This window comes from Podarcis vaucheri (assembly GCF_965113315.1).
Source record: "Podarcis vaucheri genome assembly, chromosome: 7".
NCBI lineage: Eukaryota > Metazoa > Chordata > Lepidosauria > Squamata > Lacertidae > Podarcis > Podarcis vaucheri.
Genome location: NC_138765.1, coordinates 13,453,534 through 13,479,737, shown reverse-complemented (window position 1 = coordinate 13,479,737; position 26,204 = coordinate 13,453,534). Strand labels below are relative to the sequence as shown.

Sequence of the window (26,204 nt, the reverse complement as noted above, 5' to 3'; positions counted from 1 at the left end):
TTCAGTTCATATTGACAATTTAAATATAATTATTGTACAGCTTTCCCTCTCCCAGCAGTGGACCTCGGCGCCCTAGACATTTCCCTCACTCAGCCACTGAGGACTCCTTGGTGTCCCCCTCAGGCCTTTCCCCAGAGCTAGGCCTAAGGGCGCTTAAAATGTCAAAATTTCACCGTCCTTTTACCTGAATGTGGCTTCAGGCGGCAGGTGGTGTCTTAGAATGGGAGCAGAAAGGCCTTCAGCTACAACATCTCGCACCTTTTCCCTCAGCAGAGCCTCCAGGAATGCTCTGGAGACTTTTTTGCCTCAGCTAAGCCTCAAGCTCCTGAATGACACGCTTTCCTCTGTTTGGGTGGAGGCTACCTAACACCCCTCAGTGAGGCTTCCCTCCTTAAATCTATTGCCCTTTAAAAGAGAAAAGAAATGGCCCTATCACAACATCTCCCTTGCCTAGGAAATAAGCCTGAAATGCATTCACTTGAGTGCCACCTTGTGGATAATGCCAGGCCCCACACCAGCTCAAGGAGAAAGTCTTCTCCCAGATCCACCATCCCTTCCAGAGCTCAGCTTCTGCCAACCCTACATGTGTCACACTCGCTCTTAATTAAATGTCAACGACATCTGAAATCTGAAATGTTTAAGTTAGAGAATTGCTAATTTTGGCTTTGAACACACAAGGAAAAAAATCAAATTCAGAAAACAAGTGTTGTGGCTGAGGTGAGGGATATTCAGTTTTGAAAGCCGTACTCCAGTTGAGGAGGACGTGCCGTTCGCTCCCGTCGGTAGCGGCATCCCAAATTTCGACAAAGGCAAACGTTAGAATCTCTTCAAGATGCAAATTCCAAGGAACTGCTTTGGATTTTGAATGGGTGCCTGTCGGCATGAATATCCACTCATTTGAAATGCGCCCCCATCCTCAGTACACTGATATTTAAACCAAACTAATCCCAATGAAATTGTAATGATGCTGGAAACATCATCAGAGTTGTTTACTCAATCACGCTGGGCCGTGTGCTGATGTTGGCTCCAACTCTAGGATGAATCATAACCCTGCCTTGTTGATGAAGATATATTCCCTCCTCTCCCTTATCTCCAGCTTTAATAATGATTTCAGCTGGGGTGGGTAGCAAGAGCTCTCTGCTCTGGCAAACGAGGGCCCATCCCAGAGCTATAGGGTGCCATTAAAAGGCAACATCCAAAAATGACTGACTGAAGGCAGCAGGCCCCCTCCAAACTATTCTGCTTCCCCAAGTGATAAATCTCAGCCCCCTCCACTCAAGCTGAGCAGCTGTAAACAACAGCTGCTGCGTCCCTTTCAAATCCCGCTTCCAGATCAGCGCCACTATCAGAAACGCATTACTTCGTTGCCTGTCGCTTGTCGAAGGCGCCATTTAAAAATTTGCAACGCTCCTCTCCGCTGAAGGCTGTAAATCTCCCCCATTTTAATGCCTCTTTATGGGTGGCAAAGGAGCGACAGGTGGGGTGGGGGGAGGCCCATCAGGCCCCCGCTGTTACGTATATTGAATTAACAATTCTTAGCAGCTCTAATTATTTCCAGAAGGGCCTCTCAAAAGACGGCTGGAGAGAGACTGCAGCATATTAAAAACCCGTTCCACACGATTTCCGCTCAGTCCCCTGCACAAACATCGCCACACTTTCCCGCTCAGCGTTTAACAGGCAAGTCTTGTCCCGGCCACTGAGAGCCAATTTTTCATGGATCCCAACCTGCATTGATGAGAGACGCCTTTAAACCAGGGGGTGCCTAAACTCCGGCTCCCCAGGAGCTCAACTCATTAGCTTATGTCAGGGATCAACATCTACCTTTGGCAGTCCTTGACAGCAACAAATGACAAACTCCTCCTAACACCCCCAGAACGCCGCCTTCCTCCTCCTCTGACAGGATTTCCAAGACGCTTTTTACTGAAAAAGCTACACTGGTGCCAAAGGGAGAACAGTCTGTTCTGCCCCTTTGACACAGTGTGCCCTTTTTATGCCAAGGGGGACCGAAGCAGCCGTTTCCCAACACTGCCCTCCGCCCATAGGAAAACCTCAGTGGCCTGGCTTGGAAGAGAAATGAGAAGAAAAATCAGCAGCAGACTGAATTACGTGCAGAAAGGAGAAAAGTATAGCAGGAAAACAGCCCGACAGGAATAGAGGCCTATGCCACCAACATCTAACGTCAGCCCTGTGGCATATGGTTCTTGCACTCTAGAGGCTATTAAGGTAGCCTAGATATCTATTATTTAATTTGCATTTATGCAGAATTATAGCTTACGCTGCCACTTTCTTATTCCACTCATGCTACCTCCAGGCACATATTAATCGGTAAGCACCCCGTGGGGCTGATCAGGTGTGTCTAAGCCCCTGCCTCTTCTGTGGAGCTTTTCGCCCCAGTAAAGACTGGATAGGTTTCACCCGTTTCATTCCTGCATTACAGGCTTTTGAAAGGCAGAGAAGCAAGGACAGTGGAAGAGTTGGCAATCCTGGCACGTGTCCCCTATTCAAGACGACAAACACACAGCCCTTTAAAACTAAGACTGCAATTCTATAAACTAACGGGGCTCGTTTCTCAGCCAGCATAGAGCATTGCCCTGTAACACACGAGCTTTTGTGGGCTAGCACTCATTTTGTCTGATGCTTGAATTATTTCGAATAGACAGGCAGAAACGTGGAAGGGAGGGGAATTAAACCGGACCAAGAGACTGTGAAATTCAAGAACTTGCCTTTGACAACCTTTTGTCCCCACACTTCACAACAGTTTCTCTATACCCACACGTGCGTTTTACACACACTCACACACCTGTCAACCTGCAACATTCAGTGAAGTAGGCTGTATGAGAGTTTATGTCACAACAAATTTAAGAAGAACCTAAGAAGGCTAGATCAGGCCAAGAGTCCATCTAGCCGAGTATCCTGTTTTCACAGGGGCCGCCCAAATGCCTATAGAAAGGTCAAAAGCAGGACCTGAGCAGAAGAGCACTCTCCCCGCTCGAGTTTCCCCAAAACTGGTATTCAGAGGCTTATTTCTTCCAACACAGGAGGTAATTTCAGCAATGGATTAACCGCGCGCGTGCACACACACACACACACATCCACTAGAATTTGTGTCAACAGGCTAATGGCAGAGCCAAAGTCTGCTCTCCTTTGGTACAGCAATCTCAAAGTAGAATCACAGAATTCTAGAGCTGGAAGGGACCACGAGGATCATCTAGTCCAACCCCCCTGCAACGCAGGAATCCTTCACCCAGGTAAAGGGACCCCTGACCATTAAGTCCAGTCGTGGCCGACTCTGGGGTTGCGGCGCTCATCTCGCTTTACTGGCCGAGGGAGCCGGCGTACAGCTTCCGGGTCATGTGGCCAGCATGACTAAGCTGCTTCTGGCAAACCAGAGCAGCACACGGAAACGCCGTTTACCTTCCCGCCGGAGCGGTACCTATTTATCTACTTGCACTTTGACGTGCTTTCAAACTGCTAGGTTGGCAGGAGCAGGAACTGAGCAATGGGAGCTCACCCCATCGCGGGGATTCAAACTGCTGACCTTCTGATCGGCAAGTCTTAGGCTCTGTGGTTTAACCCACAGCGCCACCCATGTCCCTCCAGAGTGGGGCTCAAACTCACAACCCTGAGATTGAGTCTCGTGCTGTACCGACTGAGCTAGCAGTTTTGTCTATCTGCTCTCATCTAAAGTCTCTTGAATACAAGGTTTAAATGTTAGGAAGAAACCTGCACTGGATGCCCCTAGATTTGAGTATGTTTATATCATGCAAAAACACATGCACAAAAATGTAAATTCCAAAACTAGCAGTGGCTATGATTCCTCCATACAGCACCCAGGATGCCAACCTTAGAATGTAACACATCATCTGAACATCATCAGTGAGGCAGGTGGTGCAAATACAGCTCTAATTCGGAGGTGGGAGTTGGCAGCGCAATAAAAACAGATTTAAAGTTTGTTTTTTCCTGGTGTGTTAGTTCACCGAGATACAATGGCTTACACAGGCAAGTTTTGTGTACACTATCAGATTATGCCAAATTTCCTCATCTCTACCGCACAGCAGCTTGAGATACCCATTTTCCCAGGAGTGGCGCAAATTCTTAATTGAGTTTGTAAAGTGCTGAGCTCCTGAGAGGCATTCCAGAAGTGTACATTAGCATCAAGCTGCAGAGAAACACTCTTGGGCTTCAGCGCCACCGTCAAAGTCACAGTTAAGGCTGAGGTGGCAGTTTTATTCCAAATTCCCATGTTTTAAATCATTCATAAACTTCAGGGAGGAAAAGGCCCTTGGGGCTAACCCACAACTCATGCAGTCTCTAAGTGTTGTTTTATTTTTTAAAAAAGGAAGAGATTTGAGGGTTGCATAAAAAAAATAAAGATGGAATGATGAAACAGGTAAAAGTACTTTATTTACGCAAGTTAAATTATTGAGCTTGCTCCCACAGGAGGCAGTGATGGTCACCAAATTGGATGGCTTTAAGAGAGGGCTGGACAAATTCATGGAGGCCATCAATGGGTACTAACTATGATGGTTATGCTGTCTCAAGGTGGAGAAAGTAACGCTTCTGAACAAGTTACTGGAAACTGCAGGAGCGCTCCTGCTCGAATCCTGCTTGCTGATTTCCCAAAGGCAACTGTTAGAGATGTCAAACTAGATGGGCCACTGGCCTGATCCAGCTGGCTCTCCTTATCCACCCCAGAATTGCAGCGGGAATATAAAGACCAGGAAGCAAAGGTAAAGAGACAAATACACCACTCTCCCAGTTAACTTTTTATTTCAAATCAAGTTCATATCCAACCGCCATATTCACCAAATTAACACCAGGCCACAGAATATTTGTGTTGCCTACGGCTCTCACTGAGTAAATTTCTCACATTTAAGCAGTTTGCCATCAGGGAAGTCTGGGGCAAGGGCATCACAAGCTAAAATTAACATCTCAGTTCCAACACCTACCAGAATGTCAAACGATCAGTCAAGACCTAAAGGCAAAAAGTTGTCAGCAGCGAGTGTAAGAACAGTGGCAAAAGAGAATTCATTTTCTGATGAGGGGTTTAATCCAATAAAAAATTGCACTGGAAAGGCAGGGCAAAGGTACCCACTTTAATAAAATTTGGCAACTGTTTTCATCAAACAAGCATAAGTTTTCCATATGGAATACACAAGACGCAAATCAGAGGGTTGTGAACTGATTACAGAATCTTCTGCTTTCTAACCAATTAAATTTTTATTTTCAAATCACCAAAACCTCACTATTGAAGGATATGTATAAGAACTTTCAGAAAGGCCATCTTTTAATATTTTTTCTACCTTGGAACTAAAATAGCTAAAAAAATAAATAAAAGAAGTGTGCCCTTACTAGCAGCTCTAACGAATTAAAGTTTGCTCTCACCAATTAAAATTGACCCACAACAGCAAGAGCTTTAGTTTATTAATCTAGCAATTAAAGACTGCATCCCTAATCTGAATGAACTGTGCTTGAGCACAGAGTATTTCTCAGGGAGGCAGTGCTTTTTTTAAAGGCAGTAATTATATCCACACTTGCATATAAATTTTTTACATATAGCTGCAGCTGCCCATGTAAGCGGGTATATTTGCAGCTGGCATGACGTTTTCATGCTGAAGATTTTAGTCCTCATTGTTTTGAAGAAAGGTTTGAAATGGTGGTTTATGTTATGAAATGGTAGGCAGTTTATGTGGTCAAGATTCAGATACTACAAAAAAGACTGGAGGGTGCGCAGGGATTAAGGTGGGAGAAGTGAAGCCTTCAGAAAAACACACGCAACATCAGTAAATAAAGGACTTTATTTCTGAACTGCAATTCACTTTAATGTTTCTTGTTTGCAGCTGCCACCTAGAAAAGAAGAGAGAAAAAGGTCTGCATTTTGGTGGGGAAACCATGCAAAACTTACATTTAGTCCAACTTTCTGCACATGTTTTGGACTGCAACTCCCATCAGCCACAGCCAGCACTGTCAATGGCAGGGATGATGGAGTTATACTCCAAAACATCTGGAAAACACCAAGGTGGGAAAGCTGTTGATCTTTGGCAGGGGAAAAGGCACAATTCAATGTTACATAGCACCATGACATGCTTCCTGTCATGTCTGTGGAGTGCAGCGGGTTGGGTTAAATGACCACTGGGACCCCTTCCAACTCTACAATTCTATGAAGAAAGGCATAATCCATTGGCCTGAACACTGACAGTTTATATAGATGGCACATAAAACAGCCTAGGAGGAGCTGGGTTCTACATACGCATTTTGGTCTACATCACCCACAGCTTCTGGATGAGAAATCCATGCCTCCTTACAGAACGCAAGGCTTGCCCCTTCAGAATTATATAACGATAAATTCAGTCACCAACTGAAATCGGCTAACTAGCAGCTGAACTGGAGTTCCTTCAACGTGCTCTTTTTTATATGGAGCGCTGTAATTTTGAAAGAACCGATAAGGGAAAATTTCAAGATACTCAAGATTCACAGTCTAGCTCAACTGCTAGAAATGAGAGACATCTATCAACTCTGTGTGATTTTTCATTCTGGTACTTGCTTGGACATGCTGCACTTAATAACTTCTATGTATTTGTAAAGGCAACCGTTTGTGAGGAATAATTCATCCACAGTACATTGTAAATGTCAACAGAGAGCTAGTTAATGCAACATCATTCAGGCACTTTATCTGATGGCACTGGGGCTGTTAAAAAGAGTTTTATTGGGGAGAGATTATCAAGTAAATTTTTAAGGAACAAATCTAAAGCTGCGGAGATCTACACAACACAGCTCTTTCTAATGAGTTTTGAAGAGAGGCAGGCTGCTAGGGATTCGCTTTATGCCACAGCAGAACTTTTGCTGAAATGATCTCGCAAGTTGGTGAACCTAACTCACTCACTCTTTGTTCAATTTTCCTTTCGTTGTGAAGCATTTCAAGTAAGATAGCGCAATTCTTTAAGTAATAGGAACACTTTCAAGCCAAAGCAACTGGGAAAAAAAATTATGATTCATTTCCAGCATTCCTTCTCCTACCCTGCAACCGAGAACAGAAGATGCTTCTAGTATCTTAAAGCCTCTTGCATTTATTTCAGAATGTGATTTCCTAAACAACAGCAGAATTTAAAAATTTGTATTGTTGTTTTCCTTTTCCTTAATTATTTGACTGTAAAACCACATTGGAAAGGCATATGCCAAAAAGCAACCCTAAAATATTTTAAATAAAACTTATGCAACAGGCACTTTTGCAAAAGTACTCTACAAAATTAAGTGATCTGCAAATTTTTACACAATCTAGCCTGCCCACATTGAATAGGTTATTTTTCTGTGCCTTGAGAAGGGGGGTGGGACTTTAGAAAAATGTCCAGGTTAGTTCCCTGAATAGAATTCTTACGGCTTGCAGGCAGGGAGCTATTTACAAGAATGCTTTATGGTGCCACAAGGCTTTTCCTTGGTGTTGCTGCAACAGACGAACACAGCTACTCTTGTAGAAATTATTCATGTAAAAAAAAGGTTACCTGTCCTGCAATCCTGTCCAGATCTCGTTGCCCCTGAGGAGTAAGTTTGCGACCCCTGAAAGAAAGCAGTGACCAGTATCAGCATTTTTAGAAAGGCAATTCTGTCGCTGCTGTGGGCCATTCTCTGCCCTAGTTACCATCACCCAGCAGATTTATGATCTTTTTCAAGGAATGTGTACAACCTCACCCCATAGCCCCAAATGCCGCACATAAATATACTAGGCTTCAGCTCCTTCCAATATGCAATGCAGCACATAACTAATCCACACATGAAAGTATGGATCGATAGACCCTTTCGTGAACAGAAGGCTTCTCCTTGATGAAACCAAGGGTGCACCTAGTCCAGCAATTCTGATCCATGGTTAGTCAGAGGCTTCCTGGTGGCCAAATCATAGGGCACCAAAGGTCATGGCCACCTTCTGCTGTTTTCCCAAGCAACTAATACTGAGTGATAACACTGCCTCTGAACATGAAGGCTCTATGCAGCCATCATGAATAATATAAGCAAGTTCTGATGAACGGACCTCTACATGTTGTCAGCTGTGGCACGTTTTGGTTTGTAGGCAATTCTACTCAAGTAGACCCACTGAAGTCAATGCACACTATGTGGTTAGGCTTGTTGATTTTAGAGATCCTACTCCAAGTAAAAATGTGTTGACCACAACCTGAATTTTTTGCAAGTGGGGCAGGCGGCCATGATACCCTGCAGCAGTTTTCTCCCTTACAAGTGTAATTCTTGAGGTACCGAGTCGCACAAGTTCTCTGCGTCCTTTCAGTACCGAGACTCACCCATCTTGGTCTTTCTCCACCATTTTGAGCCCTTCTAAAGCCTGCAGCACCCTCCTAGCAACGCTCTTGGAGCCTCTGCTGAAGTGGCTGGGCATTACACCGTTGCGCTGGCGGCCCCCGTAAATCTTGGTCATGGAGCCGACTCCAGCACCACCACGGAGATACAGATGGCGAGCTGTGGATGCTGCAAACAAACCAAAACACAAACAACACATCACTTCCTGACTCTTCTTCCTGTTTATTTCAATCAAAACATTTTGGCTTTGTCTTCCTACACAAGATACAGCCGCAAAGTAAGTTTTCTATACACTGACTGACCCATTATCAAAACCCTCCTGGTTCAAAAGGTTGCCTTGCACACCACTCGTGTTTTTACTCACAGGAATAGGGTACTCCACGCTTCTCAAACCTGGTGCCCTTCAAATGTCTCTGAGAACGTCTTTCACCATTCCTAACCATCAGCTGTTCTGGCTGGAGCTGAAACAGGTTTGTAGCTCCAAGTATCTGGAGGGCACTGATCTGAAGAAGGCTGGTTTACTCATTTGAGCAGTGTGATATTCGAGCCGAGAACACCCAATTCCAGCCGGGCAACATTTCCAGAATGAGAAGCCAAAGTCTCTGAGCTCACACTAAGTTGGCTGCATGCTTGAATGCATTACTCCCGTTAAAGAAGGAACCAACCACACAAAAGTAGCCAACAGTAGCATGTGAACTGTTAATGAGCACAATTGTTGTCAGTCTAAGATCATCCAGCTGAAGGAACTTTAGCCAAACACACAGTGTGGCAACTCCAGAGAAAGAACAGAGCACCATACTGTTAACATTGCTTGAGAACAAGAAATGGTATAAAAAAACCCCAATTTACACCTTGAACAGGACTATAAGGTAGTGCAGAAAGTAGCACGGAGGGCAGAGCACTTTTCACCGCCATGGCTGCTTTTGTACAGAGCCACCTGCTTTGTCCTTTGAGGCCACCGTTCAAGCAGACAAAAACAGACACAGCCTAAGGCCATATTGCCGCAAGGCAACCTCTCAAGCCTTCATTTTGCTAAAACAGTTACAGCAGCAAGACAACATCTGGGAATACGGCACTTAATAGACATCACTGCGGTAATGTTGCGAGAGAAAAGCACATTGGACTTTAGAGCTTCCCTGTAAATCATCGCCACAGTGGAGGGGCATTTAGAAAGCGAGACATGAAAAGATAGATAATTGGTTCGCGTTATTTACCATGAATACAAACAGATGTGTGCATTTGAGAAGGCATTCTAGCGACATGTGAATGAACAGTGCAAGATCTCCACAAAGAGCAACTCTAAAGCTCTCCAACTGTTGCTAGGAGCTGCCTAAAGTCAGGAACAAAACTATCTTGGGCCTTGGGGGGCAGCGGGAAGAAAACCAAGACAGATTGCTTGGCTGGCTACCAACACTTGTTTGTGTCTTCCTCCTTCTATGGGCAAGCAAATCAAAAGGCACATGACTTGAGCCTGTGAAAAATCGCACTGCCTCAGCACCCAGCACTGACAGAGATTGGGTGCGGTGAGGTGGCAAGACCTCTAGTAACAATCCTGAGAAGATCAGGAGAGCTGGAAAAAGAAGTAAAAGCAAGCAACTGAGTCATGTCTTTAGAACCCCAGTAACTTGCTCTTAATGAAACATGTGAATGCTGCATAATGTCTATCCAATGTGTCATCTATCTAAGTAGGCGTGGCTGGCACAGGGGAGCTAATAATGCACCATCACAAGCACACAGTTAACTATTTTATGGTCTACATCAGGGAAGACACACTCGCCCTATCAATGAAAATAGTAAATGGTTTTCTTTTATGGTGCCGAGAGGGCTCATTTCCTTGAGCAGAACACTAGCTATCCCCCAATAAGTTGTCATCTCCAACCTCCCCCTAACTGCACACCAAACTCAAGCATTCTCAACTCTGCTGGATAAAGAGGCATGAGGAATTTGAAGGATTATTGGGATAATGACACGAAGCTACACATGTTAACTGTATCTGCTCATATCCACTCTTTGTCCTACATGTCTCACTCTCCATGTTATCCCTCTTATTGTAGGCTCCTTGGAGGCAGGGACCCATTTTCACTTATAAAATGCCTATAAAGTACCATGTGCATTGATGCTGCTGCTAATGATGTACGTGAACTGCTTCAAGCACTTACATTTTGCTGTATAAATGGCAAGCATTACCATTAGCTGTATATAATCAACGTAATTTGCATCTCATTTTCATGAAGTTGTCAGGTGCCAAACCAGTGAGTTAATGCACTGCACTTATCCTACAACATTCTCATTCCAAAAGTGGTGTCCTTAATAGATCTGAGTGGCAGGATCTATCTTGGTCCCCCTGATGTAATATGCAACGCAACACTTATGCAGACAATCATGGATTGTTAAAAACAATTATGAACTTTGTTCTTAAAAAGTAAGACGTTGCACCACATTTGCATGTTACTATATCTGCCCAGTTCCTTACCAGCTCTGGTGTAGAACCAGTTCTCATCATATGGGGCTAGTTCCTTGTGCTTGGCTAGCTTGACTGTGTCCACCCATTCAGGTACTTTCAGTTTACCTGACCTGCAAGAACAATTCAAACACCAGTTATCACCATACAAATAAGCAGCAGTAATTTTATTTCAGCCAAGCTATCACTTTTGCCCAAAGGGCTCGTCACCAGAAGACAAGTGCTCAAACCCATGCCTCACTGAACTATCATTTGCTAGATCCTCACATGTTCTGCATGAACAGCTTCCAGCCTTAAGACTTCACTTGACTGGGGCAATTCCATCAAGCTGCAGCAAATGGGAGGCAGAAAGAGATGAGGGGTGTCCAGTCCCTCCTCCCTCGTCACCTGCCACCTGTGGCAGAGAAGGGAGACAGAGACACTCCAACAATGCAAGCAAGCAGCCCAGCAACTTTCCGGCTTCTTTTGGTTTCAATCCCAGCTGCTTATTAGTAGAACTTGTAACAAATAACTGGTACCTAAGTTTGCATATTTCCCACTCCCTCCCAATTAACTTTCCTTTTTTTGTCATGTCTTTCTCGTAAGCCTAAGGGCAGGGTCCTGTCTTGTTTTTACTGATGTGAAAACCACTTTAAGAGTCTTTTTTGGCTGAAGAGTGGGGCAACTTAAAAAAAACATACCTCTGAAAGAATGAATGAAAGAGAAAGAACTGTTCTAAACCAGGGACCTTCTGTATGCAAGACAAATGCTCTACCACTGAGCTATGGATGTTCCCCGCACCTGAATCAAAGGAGGAACTCTCTCCTGTTGTGAAAAAGGGAGAAAGGCCTCTTCTAAGGCAGCGCCAATAGCTTTTGTATTTGAAATCACCACTTATGAAACCAGCAGAGTCACTATTCCTTAGTCAGATCCTCAAAGGACTGTTCTGACCCTAAAGCGTCTTCCTACAAACATAACCATATAAAAATAAAAGCTAATTAATCAATGTTCCATTACATGCTGCCAGGTCAGTGAATGGGATACAACCGCTACCCAGGACTTGATCCTGCAAAAGAATGCTGATTAGGCTTGAATTAAGAGACTTGATTAGCTGAAGTTGCCCACCGGCATTCTCTGTACAACAGCAAGCAAGGTCGGGGGGGGGGGGAGGGGGGAGAGGCCAGAATCGCAGTGGTCTATCATGACTGCATCCCCCTGACCAGGTTCCCCCTCCTGCAGTCTGCTGCGTTTGAGTGTATTTGAAGATGTGTAGCTGATATTGGCAGAAAACTTGGAATAAGCCTGACCAAACACAGGCTAGAATCTCTTCTTTGAAGACCTATTCATGTGTCAGCGAAGAGCCATCCTGTAAAGCTGTTTTGAGTGGTCAGGGGTCTCTCACACGTAGGCCCACATGAAAACGTGGACCACTCAATGGCCCACGGTGAACTTTTTGCTCAAGCACTTTGCTGACAAAATTGCTCAGATCTGTCCTGACTTGGATGCTATAACTGATACGAGTCCAGTGTTAATGGATACTTTTCAAGTTACAGTGGTGCCTCGCAAGACGAAAAGAATTCATTCCGCGAGTCTTTTCGTCTTGCGATGTTTTTCGTCTTGCGAAGCGTGGTCCGTCGCAACTGCGCCTCTTCAAGCGGCTTTTTTTAAAAAGCGCAAGACGTTTTCGTCTTGCAAAGCAAGCCCATAGGGAAATTCGTCTAGCGAAGCAATGCAAAAACGGAAAACCCTTTCGTCTAGCGAGTTTTCCGTCTTGCGAGGCACCACTGTATATAGCCTGGAAATGTGAGAGCTACCACATGTGTGCTAGATCTTTGCCCTATCAGGCTCATCAAAAGGGCCAACAGCAGACTAGCTGAAGGCAGTGGTTATAGTGACCCTATTGAAAAAGTCCTCCCTGAATTCCACTTTACCGGATAATTATTGGCCAGCCTCCAATATCCTATTTTGGGGTAAGCTATTAGAATGTGTGGTTTCAGGGTTTACAGTAATCTGGATTACTATAACACACTCTACCATGGGGCTGCCTTTGAAAAGTGCTCGGAAATGTCCATTGGCTCTAAGAGCTGAAGCTAGATTGTTGACCGGGGCTGCTTATGAGACTGGTTATACTAGGAACAACTCCACTGGCTATTGGTCTATTTCTGGGCACAGTTCAAAGTGCTGGTTATCCCCTGTAAAGCCCCACATAGCTTATGTCCAAAGTACCTGAAAGGCAGTATTCCCTGCCTGGGTTTTGAGATCTTTTGGGAAGGCTCTTCTTTCTGTCCCGCCACAATCTCAGGCATGCTTGGTGGGGATGCAGGAGAAGGCCTTCTCGGTGGCTGCTCTGACTTTGGAACTCCCTCCCTAGAGAAGCTAGGCTGGCTCCCTCCTTGCTGTCAACAAGGAATTAACTGCTTTTAATGAAAGGGTGGGCTGGTGCTGTGCTGCTTTTATTGTAATTACTTGTATGTTTTAAACAAATTTTATATATGTTGTATATAGTTTCAATTATATCAATGTTTAATTCTATTTTTAATTATTGGTTTTTCTATGTTTTAAAGAGTTATTGTTTTTATCTGTAAACTGCCTTGAATCCAATCATGAAAAAGGCAGGTTATAAACAATCAGAATAATAAAAATAAAGCTGTAACCGTAAAACAGAACCCAGGGCAGGGCTAGGCAGATGAGAAATGGATGAGAACCGAGTCTGTTCTTAATGGTTCCATTTGAGTTCTAGTACCTCCAAGTGCACAGGCTGCTACCATGAACAAAATCAAGAGAAGACAACACCCACCCTGGATCTGGAGTTTGGATGGAGGAACAAAGAGCAAGTTTAGCCTTTGTCCCATTAGTGTCTCTGTTTTATCCCTGCTTTTTTTCTATTTATTTGAAAGTTTATCATCCAACTTGTTTGTTGCCACAAGACTGCCAAAGCAAAGCACAATCTACCTTAAAACTATCTAAAAACTAACACATACTCTCTACCTTGTGAAGAAAACACAGTCAGATACAACTAAGTGATGAACAGCTGCATCTACAGTCACACCCAGGAACGAGGCAAATGATGCATCTGTGCTCAGGACAAGAAGAAGAAGAAGAGGAGTTTGGATTTGATATCCCGCCTTTCACTCCCCTTCGGGAGTCTCAAAGCGGCTAACATTCTCCTTTCCCTTCCTCCCCCACAACAAACACTCTGTGAGGTGAGTGGGGCTGAGAGACTTCACAGAAGTGTGACTGGCCCAAGGTCACCCAGCAGCTGCATGTGGAGGAGCGGAGACGCGAACCCGGTTACCCAGATTACGTGACTACCGCTCTTAACCACTACACCACACTGGCTCTCTAAAAGATGGCCTGGACGCCAGCACCTCCACTTACAGATCCCACAAGGCATGCTTAAGACTACAATTAGATTGACTAAAACCTGATCAGATAAAAGGATATCACTGATCAAAGGGGAAGTCACTGTTTATTTTTTAAAGTTTAGTTTTATGGAGGGAGGAACTCCCTTATCACATACACACTTCAAGCATTGTGTCTGCCAAGACTCATGAATGTATAAACATCAAAACAAATGTCCTGTTACTAAAGGGATATTTGCTGAAATCAGGAACCCCAGCTGTCCACAAGATGCCATCTATCCACACTGCAAAGCTTTCAATGGCTTTGAGTTCTTATTTGCAATTCTCATTTTGGCACAACTAGCTGCACCTAAGTTGCTTTTTAAAATTACGTTACTAGACAGGCTGCTCCATTAGATGAGCCATCACTACACCAAAGGGAGCATTTCCTTATGTTTGGCTCAGTGTTGCACTCTTAGAACAGTACACAAAGCAATTAGCAGAAGAGGGCAGGTAGACTGTGCTCCCTTCTTTTTAACTAACAAGTGCAGTTAATCCCCTTATCAAATCCATGGGACTAGCTCTTAAATGCTAATTCATTTTTCAGGCAACTTACTTTTTGAGGAAGGCTGCAAGCGCCCTCACAAATTCCTGCTGGTTCACGTCCTTTACAGTTACTCCAGGCATCTATAGAAGAGAGGGGTGGGGGAAGCAGCGAAGACAAGTATGCATTAATGCCAGTTCAGAAGGAAAAAACTCCCAGTACACAAAGTTGGGAAATATTAAGACCAAGCAAAGTCATGGCAAGCTTTTGAGGTTGGGGGGAGGGAAACCCTACCTGAAGTGCTCACCTTTAGGAAGTTTATCCAGAGCTGAAGGGAGGCACATTTTGATCTCTGGAACCATCCCAAGGACCAATGGAAGGCTGCCTCCCAGGAAGAACATTATGGCAAAAATCACAACAAACCTGACCCCATCCACCAGCCAGAGAAGGCTGCAAGGAGCTTACTTTCCTCCTTGGGGAAAAAAAAAACACTTGGCCCTAACTGTTAGTTACGTTAGGGACTGCAAGAGAAGTATTTTCTAACCTCTGCTACAGGTCAGGAATTCAAAGGCTATAGGTTATCACAGCAATATCCATCAAGCCCCATCAATCTGCATCTGCCCCTACACTTGCATTTCCTTCACACTCTCTTCCATTTGCACCATGTCTATCAAATTCTGAGCTGCATCTTAGAATATGATTGGTGGTTCATACTTACTGAAGTATTTATACATATTTAGGCCAAGGTGCTTTGTGCATTTTACTCTGCAGCACACCATATAACCCATATAACTTTATTATCAACAATAATGCCTATTTTATTTATTTTACTTTTGTTTAAAATGGATGAAGGCTACAGCAGGGAGAAACATTTGTATTCCTAGTTTTGAAATGCCTACAGGTTTCCTGCCCTGCTCGTTCGCCATTTACAAAGCATTTTTACGAATCAGGGTAATAACAATTACATTCTCCCCTTTTAAATCCTCTCCAACTTAGGCCCATTTTTATTTTTGGTATCTCTTCCATAGGTGTGGATCAATGGGGAACAAAAACCTTTTAACTAATTTTATAACAGCGGGCTTTACTTTCAAGTAAACGTACAGAGAATTAAACAAGGCGGCTGCAGTCCTGTGCAAAACTTTACTTAGGAGTAGGCTCCACTGAAAACAGAGCGAACGAATTCTAAGAAACCATACACACTATTTCACCATGCATTTCTTTTAGCCTGTCCTAAGTTTTGGAAATGAACTTTCTTTTCCCACATTTTAAACTTGACGCGCAATTTGGAAAATTACTTGTTATCGCAAGTAATAATACATAAATTTTCTTCGCCTTGTGCCCAAAGCACATTTTAAAGTTGACGTGGCGATTTGGGGGGGGGGGGGGAATGTATACTTTATTATGGCTTTGGTAACCAGAACACGGAGCTTTTAGCGCAAGCCAGGCCCCCGTCTCTCCTCTTCCGCCTCATGAGACATGGAAGCCGGCTCCCCGCCACCCCGCGCCTCCTGGAAGAGCATCCCCGTCCACACGCTCTTGGCCCAGCGGGACGGGAGACGCCAGGCCAGGCGCACCCGAGAGAACCCAGGCCTACCCTCCACGCTCCCCGAGGCCGCTCACCGTGCTCCTGCCGCTGCGCTCCAGGAAAAAAAGAGAACGAGAGGGGTTACCCACCCGCTACTCACAAGGGCTCCGGGCGTCGCGAGGTTCTGTAAGCCAATAGTGAGCCGCGAGACTTGGGGCGCCCAATCACCGCGGCGGGCAGGAGGAGCATGGCGCCGCCTTTGAGTTCTAACGCCCCCCACGCACACCTCAGCGGCGGAAGCGGAAGCTGCGGAAGCTGCGGAAGCGTTTAGTATTTCGCCCACAAAAGGGCGGAAGTTGTTCTAGCCCAGTCTCCATCGTTCGCCTCGTGAGTAATTTGGTGGGTGGAGGGGTGTTAGAATCTCACTTTTTCTTTTGACTTGAGCGTTGATTGGTGCTTTATAGAGGAAACAGGTTTGCAGGTGATACAGGTTATTGCTTTTATTATTAATAATAATACTTATATAAATTTGTTGAGGGTTTTTTGGGGAGGATAAAGTTTGTATACATTATAAGCTAAAATAAATAAAGATAAACAATTATAACAACAGACGAAATAAGGCGAATTTTTAAATAATGGTATTTCCAGAACAAGCTAAAAGTGTTTTGAAATCTTCTGTCCACAATATTAAAATGTTAGCCGAAGTTTTTAAGCTGCTCACAAGCCTCTTTGTTAACCTGGTTGCTAGGGAAGTAATAAAAACTACCGTTGCAACTGCCAAAACAACCTTGGAACCCCATTCAAAACGTGTGGCAGGTGACTTACGTACTCTTAAAGAATTCTTGCATCACCTTCCCATTGCAGAAAATATACAGATTTTTATTCAGCTATACTTCTTTGCCTATATATTTAATAGTTCTGGCTTTAATAGTGCTATCTACCAATTTGCTTAGGCAGGTTAGGCATAATGGGTTTTTCTGCTTCATTTCTCTGCTTCTCTCCAGATGCTTTTAAAAAAATGGTGTTGCCAAAGGACTGAAAGGAATTTACATAGTTTTGTTGGAAATTTGACACTTTTATGGGATTCTTGGCTATGTGTCATCCAAACCCAGCAAGTTGCTAATTTTTACTCTCTTCATTAACCATGCTGCTTCATCTCTTTGTTACCTGTATTTGACTTCTTCAGACATTCTTCCAGGAAAAAAAGGGAGTCAAGCATTTGTGTGTGTTCAACCTTTGCAGTGAAGACTGATGCAAAGAATTAATTCGGTTTTCCTGTGGTCTGCCTGTACTACACCACCGTATACAACTCTCGAGTGACAATACATTTATTACTCTGGCACCTTCTTGGACTTTTGGACTACAAATTATGAAAGGCACAAAAGCTTTTGGAATGTCTGTTGTACACATTTCAAATAATCTCCAAATGTTCTGAAGAGATTTGGTTCTCCTGACCTTTCCTTTTCAATTACGGTAATGCATTCATTTTTAAAGAAGATTCTTGAAATTGCAGGCCTTAGAGGCTAGAGGAAATTTGAGCATCTGCATAGGCTTTTACCTAGTCTAGTCTGACTAGCTTCTACCTAGTCAGTCTTCTTTTCATCTGCAGTTGATGAACATCTTCAAGGCCACTGCTTTCCCTTATTGTTCTTTAAACTGGACAGACATTTAAATAGAGAATTTATGCCCCCCTTAATCTGGTCCAATCCAGGGCCAGCCCTACCATACAGTAGGGAGAAGCAACATGCTTCAGCCTGGATAGCTCAGTTGGTTAGGGCATGGTGCTGATAACACGAAGATTGCAAGTTTGATCCCTGTATGGGCAGCTGTGTATTCCTGCACTGCAGGGAATTGAACTAGATGATTCTCAGGGTCCCTTTCAACTCTACAGTTCTATGATTCTATGATTTATGTAGTACCAGGGCTGCTGCTTTTTTTCCCCCAGCTGGAACTCGCCAGAATTAAGTTCCAACAACTCTCAGGTTGCCATTCCAAGAGAACGAGGGAAGTGTTCATTGTGAGTTATGGTACCTCTTTTTCCAGAGGGAAAGGGTACTTGGGCTCTACTCCAGGTAGCAAAATGTTTTGGATCAGCACAGGTCCCCTCAAAATACAGGCAAGACCACAAGAAAATAAGACTGGCCAGTTCCATTTGTTTTTTTATACCCCATTACAACTCGAGTCTCGTTACATTGCTTAAAAGGCATATTAAATTATCCCCTGGCAGAGGAATTGCACATTGCTCAATCTGGGCTGAGCTACAATTTCCCTATCAACTGCCTTCATTTCCATGAGGAAAAGGGGCACCGTTTTTAATATTTGATAGCAGCAACAGGTGGCAATTAATTTTGAAGCTTGCCACACAAATGTGATTTATGCCTGTGTCATAGCTCCAAGAGACACACAGACTTGCTGCTGCTGCTGATAATATTAATATTAATAATAATAGAGGTGGCAATTCTCATGAGGAGAACTTTATCACACACGGACAACCCTGGACTGAAATTATTCGTGGACTGGAGACTGGCGATCGCAGAAGCACCCTGGGCATCACGAGAACCAACAATCAATAACTGAAACCATCTTTCTCTCATACCTGCTCCTTCCAAATTTTCCATGGTTCTTTTCCTTCTTGACTATTTTACCTCCATAGATAAAAAGTGAGGTTTATTGCGCCGAGTTTTAAACAGAATCAATTTCATTAGCTTAATTTAAGGTTCTAAAAATACCGAGGGCCGAGCCACAGTCTTTGTTTAAATAATGGGTTTATCGACAGTTCCTGATGTCCATTATGTGCTTTAATGCCGCAATATTCAATAGCTCTCTGCAGTTCAGCTCCCTCATTTTCAATAATTGCTTTGTGGGTGGAAGCGATTTTCCTATTGCTGTCTTAAGTGGGCCTCTCTCAATTGCACTTAGCTGATGGTGCCCAAAGGTAGAGGAGACGCACAAAGGGAGGGAGGCGAGGGACAAAGGAGAATCGGGCTCCTCTTGTGCCTTTAAATGTTCACATCACACAGAAGAGGAAATTTCACCAGGTATCAGCTTTTCCCACTCTGGTTTGACAAGCTGCACCTGACAAAAATTCTTTCAGCTTCACCGTAATTAAAGGCTCTTATTAAAGTCTTGTCTTCATTGGCTTATTCAGAGGCAGCATCGCTGCTGGGCATTGTCAGGTCTGCCACACAGGAAGGACCTCACGGTCAATTCCCAGTGCCTTCTGGCCCTGCTCCTCTTACTTTCCTGCTCTCGGAGGGAACAGAGGAGGAGGAAGAGCCTCAACCTTGCCTTGCCCTCTCCTGCTGGGCAGTGGTGTAGATTGGACCAAGGGGACAGGCAGGGACGTAGTTATGGATGGTGATTGGTGGGTAGAGCTGGCCCTACCAGGGGGGCAGAGGGTAGCAACCGCTTCAGGGGGCAAATGCTGAAGGGTGGTCAGTGGTTAGAGCTGTGTGGACTGCCCCACATGCCCACTGGCTGCATACACACTGCACAGTTAAAGCACATCACACAAAGAATCCTGGGACCTAGGGCATTGCATGCACACATGCACATGGTGCTTTTCCATTTTTCTTTCCAATTGGCATTCAACAAGTAACTGGTGAATCTGGCAATTTCGGTTTCTCACTTTTCCACTCTTTAAGAATCAGTTCTCCACATTTCCACATCAGTCTCCTCTCTATATTTACGTCTTCATGAAAATCGACAGCAATTTAATGTGAATTTCTCCTAATACACACATCTCTGGGTGCAATTTTGCCCAGCAACGACATTTTTCTAAAGCAATTCCCTTACATAATACATTTTTTGCAATATACATTTTTATGCACACTGTACCCGGGCATATACATTTTTGTACACATCGCTGGGCTGGAGAACTGCAAACTCCGAGAAGTGCAGATTTCAAAGGACAGCTGCACAGATTGTTTCAGAAAATGCAAATTAGGTAGGTTTGCCTATAAATGCAAACTGAACCGAATCTCTCCCTTGCCCGGCATTCAACATATTGTGGCTACTGATTAAGTCTAGTCCACATTGGGCTGGTTTTGGAGTTTTTTGCCCAGATTGTTGGTGGTGGTTTGCTTGTTTGCTTTTAGCAAAAAAAAGTCTTTCTGTAAAACCTCAAAAGAGTTCCCCGGAGCATATTAATAGCTCGCCTCCTGTTTCTCAGGCTGCCTACATACTAACAATTACTGTGCACTCACTGCAGTTCGTGCTGGATTTTTAATCTTGTCTTGGCAGAACCTGCATCCAAAATGCCTATGTATCCTGTTGATTGGCATCTATCGGCCTTGGGGAAACAATGGAGGAGTTCATCTTTCAGGGTGAGGTCAAACTCTTTGACGTTTGCAGTGCCTACTCTGGCTGTAGAGGCCGATGCAGGAGTGACATGTTTTGTTGCAGCTGGGGCAGATGAAGGCATCCAGTTGTGCTGCTGCCAATGCACCATGGTGTTTCACAGTCAAATCGTGCTCCCATAGCAGTGACCAGAGGAGAAATGACCACTGGGACTGTACTTTGATATAAAAGGCTGCTGTTGGCTGCATTGTTTCTCAAGCCAGCTTCACACCAACTGGAGTCATAGAATCATAGAACTGTAGAGTGGGAAGGGACTCTGTGAATCATCTAGTCCATCCCCCTGCAATGTAGGAATAGGTACTTGTCTGTCCCATACGGGGCTCAAACCTGCAACCTTGGCATTATCAGCACCACACTCTAGCCGACTTAGCTATCGAGGCATGCTGTAAGTCCTTGAAGCCATTCCCAATTTGTCTGTAGCCAAGGTGGGAACGCCTTTGCAAAGGGTAACGTGAACCCGCCCTCATTGGACCTGTTTTTGGCTCTGTTGTTGTCGGCACTCACCACCTTAGTCTGCTATTAGAAGGAGTGGCTCTCTGTCCTCCTTCAGGCCTGGGGGTGGACTTTGGGGTTGGGACAAAAGCAGCTCTTCAGCCTGGCCCAGTGCAGAACACGGTGAAGGAATACAGATTGGAGGGCTAGCCCAAAGTCTTTCTTCCTCAGGGCATAAACTAGTGGGTTGGCCAAGGAATTCAGGTGGGAGAGCAACACAGCCAGGCGGTTCAGTGACTCATAGCGCTGGCAGTCGGGGCACAATAGCTGGACACAGTAAATGACATGCAGCGGGATCCAGCAAATGCAAAAGACGCCCACCAAGAGGAAGAGGGTGCGGGCCATCTGCAGCTCCCTTTTCTTGCCTGGCCAAGGAGCCTGGGACTGGAAGTGGCCGCGGACTACCCGGAAGAGGTCAGCATAGATGCCCAACATGGCGGCCAAGGGCAGCAGGGTGCAGATCAGGAAGTTAAAATAGACCACGTACTCAGGGCTGAAAATGGAGGTGAAGGAACAGACGCCCAGGTGTCCGCTGTGGATCTCAGAGTAGCTGAGGTTCTCTTGGCGTGGATAGACCTTGGAGAGGAAGCCTCCGTAAGGCAGGTCGCGGGCGATGATGACGAAGGCCTTCCTCTCAGAAGGGAAGCTGAAAGGCAGCGTCTTGTTGGTGGTCTCCACATAGTGCTGGAAGCGGTTCCAGCCCATCATTGGTGAGAGACCTATCAGCAGAGACAGCAGCCAGCAGAAGATCACAATGATCACCATCCCTCCCTTCTTCACGTGCACGGCGTAGCTGTCCAGAAAATAATCCTTGTGAGTGTCATGTGACTATGGAGTCAGGTGTCATTTGTCTATGGTCAACAAACAAGTGTTGCCTCCATTAGTAGCTCTTCCATTGCTACTCTAATCACATCGTCTAAAAACATTCTTTAGACAAGGCTACCCAGATGCTTAGAAAGTCAGGGTAATTTTAACCTGTTTTAGTATTTTTACTTTTGCCTTTTTTTAAAGTACGGCTGTAATTTTTTCTTGATTTTACTGTTTTTATCTTTGTAAACTGCTTTGAAGGTTTTCTTTTTACAGTCAAGTCGTGTATAAATTTTATGAAATGAAATAATTATATATTCATATAGATTTTGAACTGTATTTTTACAGCTCCTTTTATTTCTTGCGTTTTATTGTTACAAGCGGAATTCTATGCAATGCAAATGGTAACACAGTAAAATACAAAATGAGAAATAAAAGAAGCAATAAAAATGCAATTACAAAGCAGATAGCATCGAGCACAATACATTGCCATTGCTACAACTGGCAGAAAAATCATTTGAGTGGTCCACCAGAACCATCAGCGATTTTCAAGTGTTCCATGGAAGAAAAAAGGTTGGGAACCACTAGCATAAATGATGCATCCGCATTTGCAGAACCCCTAAGAAGTTGGTCATGTGCATAGATGTTGTTGGCTCACATGCACTCACTCAGTTTCACAGGCTGGATGCTGAAGAAAGAACCCTTGGCATACCTGTTGGGCAGCTTGATCTTCAGGTGGGCGTTGATGGCAATGACCAGCAGGAGAAGGATGGAGAACTGGGTGGTGACCAGTGGGAAGCAAGTGAGGAAAAGACAGGTGTAGAAACAGAGGACATACTCCATGCTGAGTACCATTGAGAAGGGGATGGCCAGGGCTCCCACACCAAGGTCGGCCACTGCCAGGCACACGATCAGGTAGTTGGTGATGCATCTCAGCTCCTTGTGCAGGTAGACAGTGGCACAAACCAGCAGGTTGATGGAGATAATGGCCACCGCCAGGACCCCTTCAAGAATGAAGAAACCAAAATACATGTCCATGAAGGTGGTTGTTATTGTAAACGGCCTTTCACTGGACAGCACAGTAATTCTGTTGTCCCTGCAGAAGAAGGTCCTCCTTCAGCAGAATGGTTCCCACCAGGAACCAGGCATGGGACAGTTTCTTCTCTTTGATCTACATGGAACATCAAGGATCCACGTTCAGAAATCATTCTCTGTGTGTCTTATGACACATCCTTCCCTTATGTGGCAGTCCCAGCTCTGCCCTGCTATTGATAATCTGAACCTGTCTCTGTTTGCTGAGCGTTCTGCTAGCAAACAGATCAGATCAGCCCAGGCACAATATGGCTTTTTATGTGGTCCATTTAATGCTCGTGGATTAGGGAAGCACGTCTCTGAGGCAAGGCAATCAATGCGAGAGCTTAAATGAAATGGGATGTGTGGAAGCAGTGGCAATACAAACCACACACACACAAATGTATTACAGATGGGAATTATCAGAGCTTCTCATAGCATCACAGCATGGTAGAGTTGGAAGGGACCGTAAGGGTCATTGAGTCCAACCCCCTGCAATGCAGGATTCCTTTTGCCCGATATGGGGCTCAAACCCACAACCCTGAGATTAAGAGGCTTACGCTCTACTGACTGAGCTATCTCTTTTAGAATTTAGAATACCTACAAATCCAAAGCTCCAGGCATCCACGCTTTGAATGTGTCCTATGGGAAATGTAGAGTGGAGTCTCCCATCCTCGCAGATGGCTCTTAGCTTTTGGATTTCACGTGTTCATTCACACAGACACACACACATATTTATGTATGTTTGCGTTCCCCAACCAGGTGTGTGTGTGTGTGTGTGTGTGTGTGTGTGTGTGTGTAACACATTTTGGCAACTGTGTTATGTACTGAGTTGAATAGGATCCAAAATGCAGCAGTCTGATTGGTCCTAGAACAATAGGATTCAGAATGCAGCAGTCTGATTGGTCCTAGAACAATGCAGCAGTATGATTGGTCTGCAGGAGCCACCCAATCCAGCTCCAGATGGAAGTGAATCCACAACCTGATTGGCCTACAGGAGAATTCCGGAATTAGCCAATCACGTGCAGCCCATTGTGTAAATAATGTATATAAAGCAGATACTTTGAGGGGACTTTCATTCCTCCTCACCACTATGAGCTGAAGAAAGAGCATGAAATCCACTCTCGACTCTGAGTATATTTCAAACTGCTTTTACAGTTACCCTGTAAACAGGGTTGGAAGGAGCTAGTTTATTATTTGTTTTATATATCACACCGTAACTGTAAGGCGCTTGAAGGCAGTGTACATGCTTCTCCCCTTTCTCATGTTTTATCCTCACAACAACCCTGAGGTAGGTTAGGTAGAGATTACGATGACTGGCCCAAGGTCGCCTGGTGAGCTCTGTGGCCAAATGGGGATTCGAATCCTGATCTCTCAGGCCCCAGTACTGCACTACACTGTCTCAGTTGTGGGAATTGATCCTGATTAGGAATTAGGAACCTAGGAAGCTGCCTTCTATACAGTCAGACCTTTGGTCTGGCTAATTTAGTATTCCCTGCACTGACTTGCTGTGGCTCTCGAGGGTTTCAGGTGAGAAAAGTGAACCAGGGGGTCTTCTGCATGCAAGTCAGTAGCGCTGCCACCGAGCTCCTTCCCATTAACTTTTCCTGGCTTTTGTCACCCTCCCCACCAATTGCACTTCTGCAAAGATCACACCATCCTGGTTGTTGGGTGTAATCTCCGAGGCCTCCCTTTCTAGGGAGGCGCAGGTTACAGCTACAGCAAAGGCGGCATTTTTCCATCTCCGCTGTGCTAAGCAGTTGGCCCCTTACCTCTCTCGCCTTGATCTTGCCACTGTGATCCATGCAATGGTCACCTCCAAGCTTGATTATTATAACTCGCTCTACGTGGGGCTGCCCTTGAAACTGACCCAGAAACTCCAGCAGGTGCAGAATGCCGTAGCGAGACTCCTTACCGGGTCCCTGCTGTGGGATCACATTCACCAGTGCTATACCAGCTGCACTGGCTCCTAGTGGAGTACAGGATCAGGTTTAAGGTGCTGGTTTTAACCTTTAAAGCCCTATACGGCCTAGGACCCTCGTATCTACAGGACCGCCTCTTCTGTTAGGCCCCACGGAGGACCTTACGGTCTGCTAACAACACCACCACCTTGAAGATCCTGGGCTCCAGGGAACTTAGACTGGCCTCGACTAGAGCCAGGGCCTTTTTGGCCGTGGCCCCGGCCTGGTGGAACGCTCACACACAAGAGACCAGGGCCCTGCGGGATTTGACATCTTTCTGCAGGGCCTGCAAGACGGAGCTGTTCCGCCAGGCCTTTGTGGGGGGATGCAGTTTGACTTACTTTCCTTTGTATAAAACAAGTCCGAAGAAGGCCCCCAACCCGCTCACGGGTCCTTGTATGATCAGTGGAAACAATTGGTTCTGACAATTATTAACCACTCTCAATTCCACCCTGATAATTGCCACCTGCCCAAATTTTAACTTGTCTGAATTAATTTTAAGATGTATTTTAATTACGTAATTGATGTCTGTTTTTATGCTTATTGTGTTGTTTTTATGATGTTAGCCACTCTGAGCCTGGCCTTGACCAGGATACAAATAAAAAAATATTATTAAATTTATTATTATTGTTCGCACCAGCTCTCCTCACTCACTGCTGCTCCCTTGCCCAACTCCATCCAGCCTTTTCTCTCCCCCAGGTATGACTGCCAGCTTCCTTCTCTTTACCTCTCTACCTCATTGCTTCTTCTCTTGCCCATGGTCTTTCCCTGCCTGCCTTTGTTGCTGCTGCTTCTGTTACCTCCCCTCCATCATCAACCCCATTGTTGTCCTTAAAGGTAAAGGGATCCCTGACCATTAGATCCAGTCGTGGACGACTCTGGGGTTGTGGCGCTCATCTCGCTTTACTAACCAAGGGAGCCGGCATACAGATTCCGGGTCATGTGGCCAGCATGACTAAGCCGCTTCTGGCGAACCAGAGCAGCGCACGGAAACACCGTTTACCTTCCCGCTGGAGCGGTACCTATTTATCTACTTGCACTTTTGATGTGCTTTTGAACTGCTAGGTTGGCAGGAGGAGGGACCGAGGAACGGGAGCTCACCCCGTTGTGGGGATTCGAACTGCCACCCTTCTGATCAGCAAGCCCTAGGCTCTGTGGTTTAACCCACAGCACCACCCACGTCCCTATTGTTGTCCTTAGGGTGACATTAAATGGCCAGAGAGTTCCTACTTTCCCACTTTGCAGTGCACAGAAATCTGGTTCTTAGCACTTGCCACAGACTTGGAGGCCTGGATAGCGATGGAGCACCCTCCTCCTTCATGAGCAAATTCAATCTGTCCCCGATGGCTATTCACTAAAA

General features: G+C 45.0%; 2 protein-coding genes and 1 long non-coding RNA gene across 5 annotated transcripts; 1 reads left to right on the top strand and 2 right to left on the bottom strand.

Annotated features, from left to right (window-relative positions):
- Window positions 1-5,780: 5,780 nt before the first annotated feature.
- On the bottom strand, window positions 5,781-16,335 carry RPS19 (ribosomal protein S19). Its single transcript, XM_082232748.1, has 6 exons — window positions 16,250-16,335; window positions 14,702-14,772; window positions 10,778-10,878; window positions 8,289-8,472; window positions 7,500-7,554; window positions 5,781-5,847 (listed from the first exon to the last, which is right to left on the bottom strand). The coding sequence occupies exons 2-6, from the start codon at window positions 14,770-14,772 to the stop codon at window positions 5,821-5,823; spliced, it is 438 nt and encodes a 145-aa protein (XP_082088874.1). The 5' UTR covers window positions 16,250-16,335; the 3' UTR covers window positions 5,781-5,820.
- On the top strand, window positions 10,885-13,514 carry LOC309537760. The gene is made up of 2 exons (XR_014221999.1): window positions 10,885-12,299; window positions 12,539-13,514. It is a non-coding gene; the product is annotated as an uncharacterized lncRNA (long non-coding RNA).
- Window positions 16,336-19,594: 3,259 nt separating the features above from the next.
- On the bottom strand, window positions 19,595-24,747 carry LOC309537733 (adenosine receptor A1-like). 3 transcript variants are annotated; one of them, XM_082232710.1, is made up of 3 exons: window positions 23,488-24,747; window positions 22,525-22,983; window positions 19,595-21,798 (listed from the first exon to the last, which is right to left on the bottom strand). In XM_082232710.1, the coding sequence occupies exons 2-3, from the start codon at window positions 22,848-22,850 to the stop codon at window positions 21,060-21,062; spliced, it is 1,065 nt and encodes a 354-aa protein (XP_082088836.1). In that variant the 5' UTR covers window positions 22,851-22,983; window positions 23,488-24,747; the 3' UTR covers window positions 19,595-21,059. The 3 variants fall into 3 exon arrangements, with proteins under 3 accessions (XP_082088836.1, XP_082088837.1, XP_082088838.1); XM_082232711.1 differs by having other exon boundaries at window positions 22,525-22,816; XM_082232712.1 differs by lacking the exon at window positions 23,488-24,747 and having other exon boundaries at window positions 19,595-20,793; window positions 21,493-21,798; window positions 22,525-23,331.
- Window positions 24,748-26,204: the final 1,457 nt, after the last annotated feature.